General features: G+C 52.2%; 1 protein-coding gene across 1 annotated transcript; it reads right to left on the bottom strand.

The window, feature by feature from the left end:
- Positions 1-1079: 1079 nt before the first annotated feature.
- LOC116480072 (keratin, type II cuticular Hb1-like) lies at positions 1080-9284 on the bottom strand. Its single transcript, XM_032172028.2, is given in 10 exon segments — positions 1080-1406; positions 2793-2824; positions 3028-3248; positions 3978-4103; positions 4366-4530; positions 5034-5129; positions 6113-6173; positions 6774-6828; positions 6831-6981; positions 8901-9284. Coding segments are annotated over 10 exon segments (1467 nt in total). The 3' UTR covers positions 1080-1230.
- Between the last annotated feature and the right edge of the window lie 5003 nt (positions 9285-14287).

The raw sequence follows: 14287 nt of genomic DNA, 5'->3' as shown, positions 1-14287 counted from the left end.
CGCCAGAACACATTCCTTTTGTGAGGAGGCCACAGACGTTCAGCTGCCCCAGGTTCCAGTTTCGGGTGGCCCAGCCAACTTTCATGCCAGCCGTCCTCAGCCCTTCCTGGTGCTGGGTCTGCCAGGCTCATGGTCAGCCAGGCCCTGGGGCCCTGGAGAGGTCCTCTGCATCTTGAATTCTGTGGGGGTGGTGGTTGTGGGGAGAGGTGTGCATGTGCATGGGAGGAAGGTCCTAGAGTCTAGATCCCCGGTAACAGGTCTGAGCCTAGGACCTTAGCAGAGGGATGGGTCTGCATCTGGATCCATGGGAGTGGGGAAGGACATCTGTGTTAAGTCAGTGCTTGATGGGGGCCTCTACGTCAGAGTCCCCGACACACAGGTCTGTGTGTCTGTGAGTGTGGCAGGTGTGCTGTGGCAGGGCCTATGCATGGGGAAATGTGTCCCTGATGGGCAGCAGCACATATGATGGGTACTGTGGAGCCACAGGGAGGTCTCTGTGTCTGGGACCCCAGGGGGTGATGGTGGTGGTGTGGGTGGGGGAGCTATCTGGGGTGTGTTGGCTTCTGAGAGGAAGTCTGTATATTTGACCCTATGGTCAGGGAACTTTCAAATGCTGAGGTGGGGCTGGGGTGGAGAGTGGAAAAAGTGGACCAGCAGCCACAGTGATGAGGTTCCCACCCAAGGTGTCAGGAGATCCAGGCCCTCTCCCTCCCAAGAAGACGAAGTGGGCAAGAGGAAGGAGGGACTCTCAGGGCACAATGCATATGACCAGGAGCTTTACTGGATGCTGAGACAAGCACAGGGGAGAGGGAGGGAGCCAGGCAGCCAGGCAGGAGAGGTGGCCTATCCTGCACGTGTAGTAGAAGACAGTGGTTAGAAGGCACAGCAAGTCCACACCAAGGGGCTCCAGGCCCATCTGTCCCTCAGAAGCCACAGGCATCCAGGCCTCCGGACTCGGGTCTTTGCCTAGGGCAAAGACCTAGGGCAAAGGAGGACAGTCCTTTAGACTCGGGGGTTGGGAGAGCTGCGGGCTAGGAGCCCTGTGATCTCGGAAGCAGTGAAGGGACTAGCGGGCGGGGATGCGAGACAGGAAGGCGCGGCGTGGCGGCCGGTAGGGAGGTTGGGCCCCGAAGCCCTCCTTCCCCACGTCTGGGGACCGTGGGAGCTCCGGGCTGCCTCAGGAGGCTGGGGCTGCTGCTTGTGAGGCGGCGTCGGTACAAAGTGGGGCGCTTAGGCGAAGCGCAAGGAGCGGCCGCTGCCGCAGCTCTGGCCGCAGGGCGCACACAGGCCGGTGCTCACCGCCACGTTCCCGCTGCAGGGGGGACTGCAGACGCTGCCCGTCACCGGCCGGGAGCCCGACACGCACAGGTCCCCGCATACGACCCCGCCGCGGGAGCTGCTGACACCTGCCGGCGGGGGAGGACAGGGCTCAGTCCCCTGGCGGCCAGAAGCCCCTTCTGCTCAGAGCTTCTCCCCTCTGTTTCTATCCGCTCCCCTCAAACCCTCACATGGGCACTCCTTCCTGCAGTCTTAGCCTCAAGCGTCCTTGATACACTGTTAGCCCAGGTGCTCTCTATAGGCAGACATAGCCATGCTTCGCCTCACAACAGAGACATGTGCTGAGAAATACAGCATTAAATGATTTTGTCATTGTGCGAACATCATGGAGTGCACATACACAAACCTAGATGTTATAGCCTACTACACACCTGGGCTCTATGGCAAGGGTGGCCAGTCTTTTTTATTTTATTTTTATTTTTGAGATGGAGTCTCTCTCTATCACCCAGACTGGAGTGCAGTGGCGCAATCTCGGCTCACTGCAACCTCTGCCTCCCGGGTTTAAGTAATTCTCCTGCCTCAGCCTCCCTAGTAGCTGGGATTACAGGTGCCCATCACCACACCCGGCTAATTTTTTTATTTTTAGTAGAGACGGGGTTTCACCATGTTGGCCAGGCTGGTCTCAAGCTCCTGACCTCAAGTGATCCACCTGTCTTGGCCTCCCAAAGTGCTAGGATTACAGGTGTAAGCCACCACACCCAGGCCCCAAGGGTGTCCAATCTTTTGACTTCCCTGGGCCACATTGGAAGAAGAAGAATTGTCTTGGGTCACACATAAAATACACTAACACTAATGGTAGCTGATGAGCTTTAAAAAATCACACACACAAAAATCTCATAAGTGTTAAGAATGTTTACAAATTTGTGCTGGGCCACATTCAAAGCCGTCCTGGGCTGTATGCAGCCTTCTGGCCACAGGTTTGACAAGTTTACTCTTAGAGCATAGCCTATTGCTTCTAAGCTACAAATCTGTACAGCATGTGACTGTACTGAAGACTAAAGGCAACTGTAACACCATGGTAGGCATTTGTGTATCTGAACATAGCTAAACCTAGGAAAGTAGAGTAAAAATATGGTATAATCTAATGGGACTACTGTCCTATATATTCCATCCATCCTTGACCTAAAAGTCCTTATGTGGTACATGACTGTAGCTAATTAAGTTACTATAAGCACTCACTGCCCCACTCCGTCTTTCCTTTTAGAGTCTGCAAACTATGGCCACATGCAGGTTTCCTGTTTGTCAATCAAGTTTTCTTGGAACCCAGTCATACCGCTTCCTTCAAGTATTGCCTTTGGCTGTGGCTGCTTTACATGACAACGGAGTGGAGCACTTGAGGCAGAGACTACATGGCCCACGAGCCTAAAGTTTTTACTATCTGAAGCTTTAAGAAAAAGTTTGCCTGCCCAGAACCCCAAGCTCTTATTTCAGGACCCACAAAATGGATTACTTACAGACATTTACAGCACCAACGCCCTCACACAACCTTATAGGGAAAGCAAAGAGACAGAAATTAGTTGTGGGGAGCAAAGCTGGTGAAATCTGTTTAACCTGCAAATTCTCTCCTCCAATTAGCGTTGATGCACATTCCAAGTAAATAATATGCAGACATGCTCCTGGGTGTTGAAGCACTGCAGCACTGCCTGGGGGAAACTGAGGGGACACCCTCCCCACAGCTGTGGTCCTCACCTCTGCTCCTCGCCCTCCAGCAGGCGCCTGTAGGTGGCGATCTCAATGTCCAGGCCCAGCTTGGAGTTCATCACCTCCTGGTACTCCCTGATCAGGCAGGCCATGTCCTGCTTGGCCTTCTGCAGGGCGCCCTCCAGCTCAGCCAGCTTGCAGCGGGCATCACTGAGGGCCGCCTCACCCTGCTGCTCAGACTGGGCCACCGCAGCCTCCAGCTTGGAGTTCTGGGAGGCAAGGGAGGGTTATTAAGGATCTCTGTTCTGGCTTCAGGGTCAGAGGCCAGGTAACCATTGACCACTGACTAGCAGAAGAAAAAGAGGCCTTATCTATTTGTTAGGCCAGGGGTTGCAAATTAGTGCTCCCAGGCATGTTTGCACAGTGTCTTCAATTTTGGAAATTTAACACAATAATTGAAATTCATGGCTTCTTTCAAAAGATCAGAGGATCTGGCCACACTGGACCCGCATTTCTGCATGGCGTGCCTCAGTTGGATCTGCCTAGCCCCGCCCTTTGTGCTTTCCAGTTTACCATAGTCCCTATCATACCCAAGTGCCTTGGGAACAGCTTGCTTGCTTCACTCATTTACTAACCCCGTTGATGTCTGAATGTGCGATCACTGATCTAGAACAACAGGCCAGAGAGGTTAAATGCCTTTCCCAAGTCTCATGGCAAACTAGTGGCAGAGCTGGTTTGAGAGCCCAGGTTTGTTGCCCCTTAGACTGGTGCTATTTCCTCTGCCCCACTCTGCCCTTGGAAGCACCTCATTCCCTCCATATTGCCCCAATGCCTCCATTCAGCGACAATGGAGAAAGTTTTCCAGGGAGGAGGCTGTCCATCCTCATGCTGGGTGTTTGCCCTTGTCCCCACACATTGGCAAGGGGTCTAACCCAAATCCCTGCTGAGGGCTAACCCCACTCTCTTCCTACACTGAGGGGTGGGCCGGGCTCCCATACCTGGCACTTGGCATTCTCCACCTCGGCCGTCAGCCTCTGGATCATGCGGTTCAGCTCGCTGATCTCCTCCTTGGTGCGGCGCAGGGTCTCCCCGTGCCTGATCACCGTGGCCTTCATCTCCTCACACTGGTGAAGTAGAGTTGCTTATGAGGCTCAGGGTGGGACCTCCCATCCATTCAGGACACCACGGATGATTGTGCAGGTTGTGCAGTGCTCATCCTGTGCAACCACACGTGGTAGTCCTGCCCTACTACCCCAACCTCAGAGAGGCAGCCCTTATCTTCCCATCTGTAGGGACCAGAATCCCCAGAAAAGGAAGCCTATTTAATAGATACCTTGCATCCCTCCAACGGCCATGTCTAGCAGGCAGGTGTCCTGTGCCACTCACCTTGCTGCGGTACCAGGACTCGGCCTCAGCCCGGCTGCGGGTGGCAATGTCATCGTACTGAGCCTTGATCTCAGCGATGACGCAGTGCATGTTCAGGTCCCGGCTGTTGTCCATCTTGACGACCACTGAGGTGTCTGAGATGTGCGACTGGAGAACGCGGATCTCCTGCAGGAGAGGGAGAGTGGCAAGAGCTTCTTAGACCACAGCCCTACTCTTGGTAGCCCACCCTCATCATCATCCCCTGTCCCCTTTCCCTGCTTCTTTAATGTCTGAAGCCCCACCCTCCCAGTTACAGTCTTCCACCTCAACCCTGGGACCCCCTCGGGACTCCTCAAGCCCAGTGTCCTGAGCCTAGAGGACTTGGAGGTAGAGAGTCCATGTCTGAGGCCCAGTGCCTGATTTTAATCAGGACCTTCCAGCTTGAACCTTTGGGTCTAGGACCAGAGTTTACCACCTTGTGGCAATTGTCACTTTAGTAACCAGGAACACCAGCTTGCCTGGGGAATGGCAGTGGGAGGTCAAGCCACACTTCTTCCCCTGCTCACGGTGAACCTGCCTGGGGTTTTTCCCCTTGTCCCACCATGGGGTCAGAAGCTGAATGGTGACAAGTATTTTCCAATGTCTAACTCATATCCTCCTTGCTGCCCCGCTGCTTTGTGACCCCGCACCTCCTCATACAACCGCCTCAGGAAGTCGATCTCCTGGGCCAGGGCCTCCACGTTGGCCTCTAGGTCTGATTTGCGCAGGTAGGCACAGTCCACATCCTAAAGGGGAGAAGATGGCACAGGAATTGCACTGGGAGACAATTCAGAACGCTTGTTTTTTTCCTACCAGGGAGGGGCACCCCATCAGGCTGAGCAGCTTCCCTGGAAACCCTCTGTACGTGCACATCCCAGTGCCTGGTATCATGCTGTGGTGAAGCCCCTTATGCAGTTAGTAGTGGTGTCAAGAGCAGGTTTGGGTAAGGGAGGGGGACACTGAGGTTTGCAGGTACTTCCTCTGGTACCCATTGGGATGATTCCTCATGAATCCATGTCATGCACTATCACCAAAACTTAAGATCTAGTGTACAGTGGGTAAATTCTAATGATGCCCCACCCCTCTCCGCTCTGGAATCTGATGGAAGGTAATCTAGATCTGTGGTCAGAAGAGGGCTCAGGGCTCAACTCTGTCCCTTCCAAGTCAGTGTGACTCTGAGCAGTCCCCTTAACCTCTGCACCTCATTTTCTCACAAGAACCCCTGCTTTCCTCATATGGAGGTGGCTGGAAGGGCCTAATGAGAGTCCAGGCACTTGTACAGAGTCAAGTCTAAGAGGCAAAGAATGGCGGTCACTGCCCCTGCCTGTGGTTCTGAGCTGTTGCTGGCCTGAGGATGCAGCCATTGTCTACAATTCACATGCTCTTTCACTCGCAGATATTTACAGGGTGCCTACTCTGTGCCAGGCGCAGGGCCGAAGGAGGTGAAAATCTGGTGGCTATATGGGAGCAACCTCAGGTGGGGGAGAATATTGCCCTGCCTGAAGCAGGCAGTGTATTCTGCTGCCAGAGGCACCCAGGGAGCACTGGAGCACTGGAGAAAGGAATAGAAAGAAGCCGGGCCATGTGATTCTAAGGGAGTCCTTCCACCTCTCCGAACTACAGAGAGCCTGATTTTAGTCAAGTCCTCCCAGCTCAAACCTTTGGGTCTAGGACCTTCTGTCTCTGGCCTCCGTTCTGAATTAGGGGACAAGGATTCTGGGTCACTCACCCTCTTCAAGGCCACAAACTCATTCTCAGCAGTGGCCCTTAGTGCCACCTCTTCTTCATACCTGGGGAGGAAAAAAAATGGGAATGAAGGCACAGGCAAACACATCCCAGGAACTGGATCTTTTGGAGGTGGTCACAAGAATCAAAAAAGTGTTGGACTAAAGGGAACTTGTCCATCCCTTTCTTCTGGGCATTCAAACCAACCCATGTTTCTCAAAGCTCTTTCTATTTCAGGGACTCTCATTCCTGATGTGGTCAGGGTGGGGGCCCTGCACATTTTCAAAGACCTCCTTTCTGTTTCTGGGCTGTAACTCCCTTGGGGCAGGAACCCTGCCCAGTTCTCGTACCTCTCCTTTCTCCTCCTTCTTACTTCTTTACTCCTTTCCCACTCAGAGCCCAACATAGCACCTACAATATTGAGTAGATGCTCAATAAAATGTTTGATGAATTAATGAAATAAACACATAATGATGAAGTAGCTGGAGCAGTTCAGAATCTCCAATGTTTAAACCCCCAGTCTAGAAAAGAAATTCCCCCCACCCCACAGGATTATTGTACTATTTTCTTCCTGTTGGGAAGTCCTCTTATGGTCTAACCCAAATCTATCATACTTTGACTTAATCCCATTTAGTTTCTCCAAACCCTCCTTCCACTGCACTCACTTCTTCTTGTAACCCTCCAGCACCTCCTGCACGTGCTTGAGCTCCAAGGCCAGCTCCCACTGTCGGCCTCCACGCACTCGGCCTCCCGTCGCAGAGTTGTAATGTAGCCCTCAAACAGGGGCTCCAGATTGCTCTCACAGCACTCACGGTTCTGGAAGAACTGCAGCTTTGTCTCCAGCAGCTTGTTCTGCTGCTCCAGGAAGCGCACCTGGTGTGGAAGTGGGAGAAAAGTTGGTTGGAGGAGCCAATATCCCCAGCCCTCCTTGGGGAACAGCCAGAGTCAAGATAGAACTGGCAGTAAGATGTGCAGAGGCAAGGGGTAGACCACATGGCCCCTGCTGGTCTCTCTTAGCCTGAGGAGGCAGCTGGAGAATCCTTGTTTCATAATTGCTTATTCAGGGCTAAGTGAGGGTCTGTCCAGGTGGGCCTGGATGGGATGAGTGAGAAACTGAGAGGCCTGTGGGCTGTGCTGGGTTACTATCAGGCTAGCGGGGGCCAGATGGGGGTAGGGGGTAGTGACAATTAGGGAAGACTTCCTGGAGGAAAGGAATGTAGAGCAGTGTTGGGAGGGATAGAGTAGGGAGAATGCCTTTCACTATAAGCTCCCTCAGGGCAGGGCCTATGGCTTATTTATTGATGTCCTCATAGCCAGCCCTTGGCTTGGTGAACATTTGATTGAACAGATGGTCAAGGTGGGAAGGGCTTCCTAGCTGGGGAGGTCAAAGAGGCTAGGCTCTTACCAAGCGGGGTGCCTGGGGCCTGAAGAGGCATCGGGAAGTGTGGGGCGTGGTCCTAGGTGGCCTAAACTCTTATGTTGGACACTGTGTCATATGTCTCTGGGGGCCAGACATATGTAATGTGAATGGGGAGAGGTTTTGGAAAACAGGGAAGGTGAGGACCCTAGGGAAGGGAGGCTTGTACGCTTTTCCTGGATTTCACAGAAACTGGAGGAACACAGGGCAACAATACATTGTGCTGGCCAGAAAGGATGTCAGCAAACAAACTAGGGCCCTTGGCTTCCAGTTTTCCACTTCTCGTACATTTGAGCTGGAGCTGAGATGTCTCCTTGCCTTTAAGCCCTGGGGCCCTTTTCATCCAACTCCATGAGTGCAGCTGGGAATTCCCAGGTTGGAACTTGCAGACATGGGGAGTGGGGACTGCTGATATTACATGGGATAATTTCAGGTGGTCTTGGCTATGGGGTCTCATGGCTGCCTTGGGCCCCATCTTCCCTTTCAGAGTCATGGCCAGCTCACACGCTGCACCACACACAGCCCTGGTGAGGAAGCCACTGGGGTGGAGAAGGGAAGCCTCTGCCCAGTGCCACACAGTGTGTCAGTAGAGGAACTGAGCTTGGAGGCCGGGTGGCCTGCTCCTGGGCCAGTGTCCATTCCACGAGCCGCTCCTTGGTCACCTCTCCAGGGTGCAGTGCCTGTTGAGGTGAACCAGCCCCTTCTAGAGGGAGTGGGGCAGCTGGGATCCCGAGCTGTGGACCTCCTAGCCCAGGGGCTGGAGAGTCGGAGAGGGGCTGGGCTTGGAACCCTGTTCTGGCACCCGCTCTCTGTGGGCCCTTGGGCCAGCCCCTCACCCTCTCTCGCTTCCTTTCTCTTCTGTGTACGCCCAAGGCTGACTTCAGGATTTTGCCATCCCATATATTATTTTACTCCTAATTTATCTATAAGTGGATTCAATTAACATTCACACGTATGGGGTTAAAAGAGTAACTTCATATTACCACCAGAGATGCAAAACCATTACTAGGCATACATAAAGGGAAATACCAGAACATTAAATTCTAGTCGAAACAGTTGTCCTAGACAGTTCTGAAGCTGGGGCTTGATCTCTTTATTAGAAGCAGGAGGGAAGCAAGTATTAGAGAGATGCTAAAAACATTAGCATCCAATGATATTTTCCCCCACCTAATCTTAAGGATTGAAACAGACATTAAAGAAGATGTATTTTCTTACGACGTGTTTCAATGTTATTTAATACGATGGGCCGGCACCGCCTAAAATTATATAAAATGTCAGCCATCCTCATTCCCCATTTCTAGAGAGACCGCTCTGGGAATTTCCATCTCCTTCCAGGACTTCCAGGTTCAGGAAAGGTGTGATCCAGGACACCCACCTTGTCAATGAAGGCAGCGAACCTGCTGTTGAGGGACTTGATCTGCTCCTTCTCCTCCTGCTTCACGCACTGCGCGTTGGGGTCAATCTCTAGGTTGAGGGGCGTGAGGAGGCTCTCGTTGACTGACACGGTGGTGATGCATGGGGGGCTAGGCCCGCACACGCCCCCGGAGCGGTAGCCGAAGCTGCGTCCGCAGGAGCCAGCCCGGAAGCCCCCGCATACGCTGTGGCTGCCGAAGCCCCCGGTGAGGCCGCGGTAGCAGGAGACGCCGCGGTAGGGGGCGGCGGTGATGCAGCAGCGGCCGGGCCGGGGCCCGCAGGCCGAGATGCAGCTGAAGGCGCGGACCCCGCAGGGGGCGCTGAGGCGGGAGGAGAGGCAGGACATAGTGCGGTGGCGGCAGGGGAGGGCGGCTGGACCCCAAGCCGGCGCCGCGCCTTATATGGCGGCCCGCGGGCCCGGGGAGGGAGCTCGCGGCCAAGGCGTTTACGAGCTTGGAGGGCTCGGTCCTTGCGCCTCGCGGAGCCGGGAATAAAAGCGAGCCAGGTCGCCCGGCCGCTTCCATTAAACGGCGTTCGCCTCCCGCCCGAGCTTTATGGGGCCAGGAAGCGCCTGGTCAGCTCCGCTGCCCGTGCGCTGCGGTCAGTGCGAATGGAACCCCTCCACCTGTCCGCCCCTTCCCGGGACTCGGAGCGTTGCCTTGTTGGATCGGGCCCCCACTTCGGTCCCAGTCCCATAGCCCTGGTCCCCTGCCGCGGGGTTATCTAGCATCCCTGCACGGTGTATGGGGCGAGTGTGTGCGTGTGTCGAGAGTGTGGAGCCTCTGAAGTCGGTGCCGCAGGTTGGTGTCATGACCTTGGGCAGCTGAATAACCTTTCTGAGCCTCAGTTTTCTCACAGGCAAAATAGCGATAATAATAGTAAGCACTGAGAGCTGTTGCCAGGATCTAATGAGATAATGACCAGAAAGCATTCAGGGCCCTACCCATCAGTTAATAAGAACTCTGTAAATGTTTGTTTATTTATTCATTATTTGTTCTATTTATTCTATTGTTAATTTATCATTCATCCTGTGTCCCTTTGGGCAAAAACTTTCTCTTCTCTTCTCTTCTATCTCAGGACTCAGCTCATACCTCCTCTTCTCGTAAGTGTCCCTCCTTCCTGTACCCCTCTCCACTCTGCTTGGGCGAGGGGAAGGGAGTTGTATTCATGAAGTGCCCGTAATGTGCCTAGTACTGTGCTGAGGCCTTTTTATACTATATTATTTCCTTTAGCTCCCAGGGCGTCCTTCTGAGGTTGGTATTATTGTGCCCATTTACCTGACTGGGAAGGTGAGCTCAGGGTGGTCCAGTGACTTGTTTAAGGTCATGCATAGAAGGATCCATAGAGGGGCAGAGTTGGAATCTGAAAGGCGACCCCTCTTCCTCCAAGCCCTCGTCCACACTGGTCTCACCCAGGGTCTGAATCTTTGGGGGCTGAGTGAGGATTGAGTTCTTGTTGGCGGCAGGAGCACAGACTGCTGCTGGGCTTTGGGCCCTTGGAGAAATCGGCCTGATCCAAGGCCTTCCCCTCAACTGAGGCTTGGTCATGGCCACCAACTCTAGAAGGCCATAATCCATTATAAAGGAGGTTAATTATGTGTCCAGTTATTGGCAGAGGAAACCAGGAGTGTGCACTCAGCAGCCAGCATTAAAGAGAAGCATGCAAATCACCCTTGGCTTCCTTTGCTTTTAAATACGTGTTATTATTGTGAAAGCAGTAACTAAATCTTAGAACTCCAGAGGTCATCACAGCCAGTCCTGGCTTTGAGCTGCCTGGCATCGCATTTCCTCTTACCCCTTTTCCTGTCTTTTCTGTACTCTCATGGGCTTGGATTCCTTTGGCCCAGCCTTGGTCTGTTTTGTAGCAGTTTAAGGCCAACCTTAGTTCAGTCCTCTGTAGAAGTTGGAGCCCAACCCCACAGGCTTGTGCCCCTGCCCCAGCAGTCAGTGTAAGAATTAAAGAAAGAGGAAAGAAACATGAAAGGTAGCTTGCCAGTCAAGACAGGTTTATTTTAGAGAAAACAAACCTGAGAGGGGTGTCTGGCCGAGTTAGATCAGAGGCACACTCTCTTACAGACCAAGAGTTTTTTTTTTTTAAGGATTCAAGGTGGGAGAGTTTAGAAGAGGCTTGGACTGCTTCTGTGTCTTTGTTGTGCTTATCTGGGAGGGGTGTGTGTCTGTTCCCATACATCTTTCTGCAGCTTCAGGCATATCCCCTGAGTCTTTTAGCTTCTCTTAGTGCACCTGAAGGGAAAGGAATGTGCTTATTAAGGCCCACTGTTTTACTGGGGCCCATTGTATGAGGGTGAAGTTTGGCGGTTACCCACAAGACTTTCCTCCTACTTCCCTCTGTGCCCGAGCTGTCTTATCTGTGTTTTACTGCCCGCTCTTTCTGTCTGCTTGTAGTTAGAAGAGAAGTGATTTTCTTGAAATGCATGAGGGTAGAAAGGGAGCTGGAACTTAAAGTGGCAGTGTTTGTCTGAGATGACAGTGCTCCTGCTGTGTCAGTCACCAGCTGTGTGACTAATGCTTGGCTTCAGGATTATGTATTTCGATTCCAATTTTCTTTTGAGAATAAGTAGTATTGGAAGAGTGTTCCCTTGGTGTCTCCTGGACGAGAGGATTTGGACTTACCCTGGAGCACGGAGGATTTAAATTAGACTTGTGGAGGCACTTAACATGATTCTTGCTTGGACCCCTTTCTGGGTTCTGGTGGGTGGATGGACTGGACTTTCTATGCTATTACAATTAGTGAAGATGTTAATAATCAGCCTTTGTCCACACAGATAATTATGTGCATTTAAAATCCAGAGAAACAGAAGATCTGCAGGCTGCATTGTTCCCTCTAAGAAAACAATGTGAAGGGGCTGGAATGGAGAGGTTTGACATCTAGATCACAGTGGTCTTCCACAATGTTAATGCTAATCCCTGGCCCAGCCTCAGGGAAACATGATCCCTCGTGGTCTGTTTATTATTCTTGGAACTCAGGGGAGAGAAACAGGCTGAAGCCTGAGAAATTTTAGAAACAAATAAGGACATACGTCTTCACAGAGAGGGTTGGTTGTCACAAGTGCCAGGTAAGAGGAGGGCTTCTTCATTGTCAGCCAGATCTTCTAGAAAACACCCCCCGCCCCTTTTATCACCAATATACCAGTCTATCCGTAGAAAGCTAATGTCCTGTATAGGTTATCATGCCTCTTCTTTAACCTCCCAGTGGGTCCCAGGGGCCAGTTCAAGGCAGGAAGCAAACATCTAGTGAATACCATCAGGAACCAGGCTCAGAGCATGAAGGAGAGACTGGAGTCCTCAGACAGCACAGGCATGCCTACAGAGGACCCTAGTGCAAAGCCACAGGGAGTCTGGCTATAGTGGGGCAACACCATGCCATGGGAGCTTGGGACCAGGGGTCAGAGCAGGGTCCTTGGAGATGACACTTTGGTTTGGCCTGAAGAAGGTGAGGACTTGGAAATGCTGAGATGAGAGCAGGGAGGATTCAGGCAGAGGGAATGGTGTAAGCAAAAACACAAAGCAAGAGAGGCCAGAGGATGTGAACGGAATAGTGGGTCATCTGCTTTGGCTGAAAAACAGGGGTTGGTGAGAGCAGGGGGAAGGAGGCTGACTGAGGCCACATGGTGAATATGGTGGATGGGCAGGGTAGGCTTAGAATATCAAGCGAAGTGCTGGAGGTGCTTGACCTGCAGAGGGTCATGCTCAGAGGTGTGTGAGTGAACGGAACATGGGGATAGTACACAGAGAGTGTATATGTGTAAAAGTGTGTGTGTGCACACACGAGCATGTGTGTTCTTCTGGTAACTTCGTTATGAAACATCTTGAACACTAGTGTGTCCATTTCAGAAATACATTTCTTCCTTCTTTATGGTATAGTGATCAAAAGTGTCTCTGGAATCAGACATGCCTGGGCTCTGCCACTTACAATGTGGGTGAAAACTTGCACACAAACTCTCCGAGCCTCTGTTTCTTTTGTGTCTAGAATTGAGGTAATATAACTTGCCAGGGACATGGCAAGGATCAGGTGAGGTGTGTGTAAAGCACTAGCATGCTGCCTGCTGTATAGTAAGTGGTCTGTACATTCTAGCCACTGTTGAGTGCTGTTGTTATTTCACTGTCCTGGTCACCATCCAGAGCCCCCCAGCCCCCTGCCCTGCTCTTTCAGATCTGGGGGCTGTGGCCTCCTACACACTGTTGCTCTCCTGGCTGGGGACCCCCACTTCCACGCCTCAGTTAGGCTCCTGTGAGCCTGTCTCAAAGCTGATGGGACAAGCTTTCTTGAGGGGTACCTCCGATAAAGAGGGAACCTTTGCAAGAGACTGGAGAGCATGGCCCTGTGCTTCTGGTGGAGTTGAGGAGACACTGTTGGGTGGGGGTGAGGAATCTTAAAGGCACATAGGAAGGAAGGGAGGTGGGTGGGCAGGCAGAGGGATCCAGATACTCAGAACCTCAAACCAGATGCTTACACACATCCACCCATGTGGGGGTCTGTCCAGCAGACCCTGACCCAATGATGGATGAATAACATGCACCAACGCAGATATTATGCTTGTCAGTCCAGCTGAGAGTCCAGGCCGCTTACAGACTCCCTGGAGAGTGCTGTAAACAGCTGTGACCATGGCCTCAACTAGCCAGTGAGACTCGCATTTATTCAGTAAAGATTAATTGACAAAGTCTTGAGTCAACGCCACTAGAGGGTAATTGACATTGTGGACCTCCCGATTAGAAAGCAATTAAGCACCCACTGTAGATCAAAGGTTAGTCTTAGGACCACATGAGTAAACAAGCTAGTTAGATAAACTCCCCCACATTCCTTTGTATCTACTTTTAATCTATTTAACTGAAGGAAAAGGGACGAGGCTGCCTTCAGCCAGATCTATTACCAAAGTTATGCCAACTCTCAGGCCTTCCAAGAGGCTTTGTGGCTATTATAACTAAAATTTTTCCCATCAGCTTGACTGAACCCCCACATACCCACTTCATGGCTCCTGTGGCAAGAAGAGCTGAACAAAACTGTTTTGGTTGTATGGTTGACTCTTCCATGTCTTGGTAGAGGTAGACACAATCTCCTACTGGCCATGCCAGGAGTCAGGTGTCACAGGCTGCCTTTAGGACTCGGCCCTAGGGCCCTTCCTGGGGAGCCCCTGGAAGGCTCTTCCACTTGAAGGAGCCAGGGCTCACCACCTGGAGTGAGGATGGCCTGTCCTTTGTCCCTGGTTGCAGCTCATCTGATAGCCCAAACTGAAAAACTGTGAGGTTGTGAGCTCAGCTAACCACCTGAAAGGAAGTGTCCCAACCTGGCCTCCCCCTGGCTCCACAATTACCTCACAAAATGTGGAGT

This window comes from Hylobates moloch, unplaced genomic scaffold (assembly GCF_009828535.3).
Source record: "Hylobates moloch isolate HMO894 unplaced genomic scaffold, HMol_V3 SCAFFOLD_13, whole genome shotgun sequence".
Classification (NCBI taxonomy): domain Eukaryota; kingdom Metazoa; phylum Chordata; class Mammalia; order Primates; family Hylobatidae; genus Hylobates; species Hylobates moloch.
The sequence above is the reverse complement of the archived record's forward strand: the minus strand, read 5'-3'. Positions and strand labels throughout refer to the sequence as shown.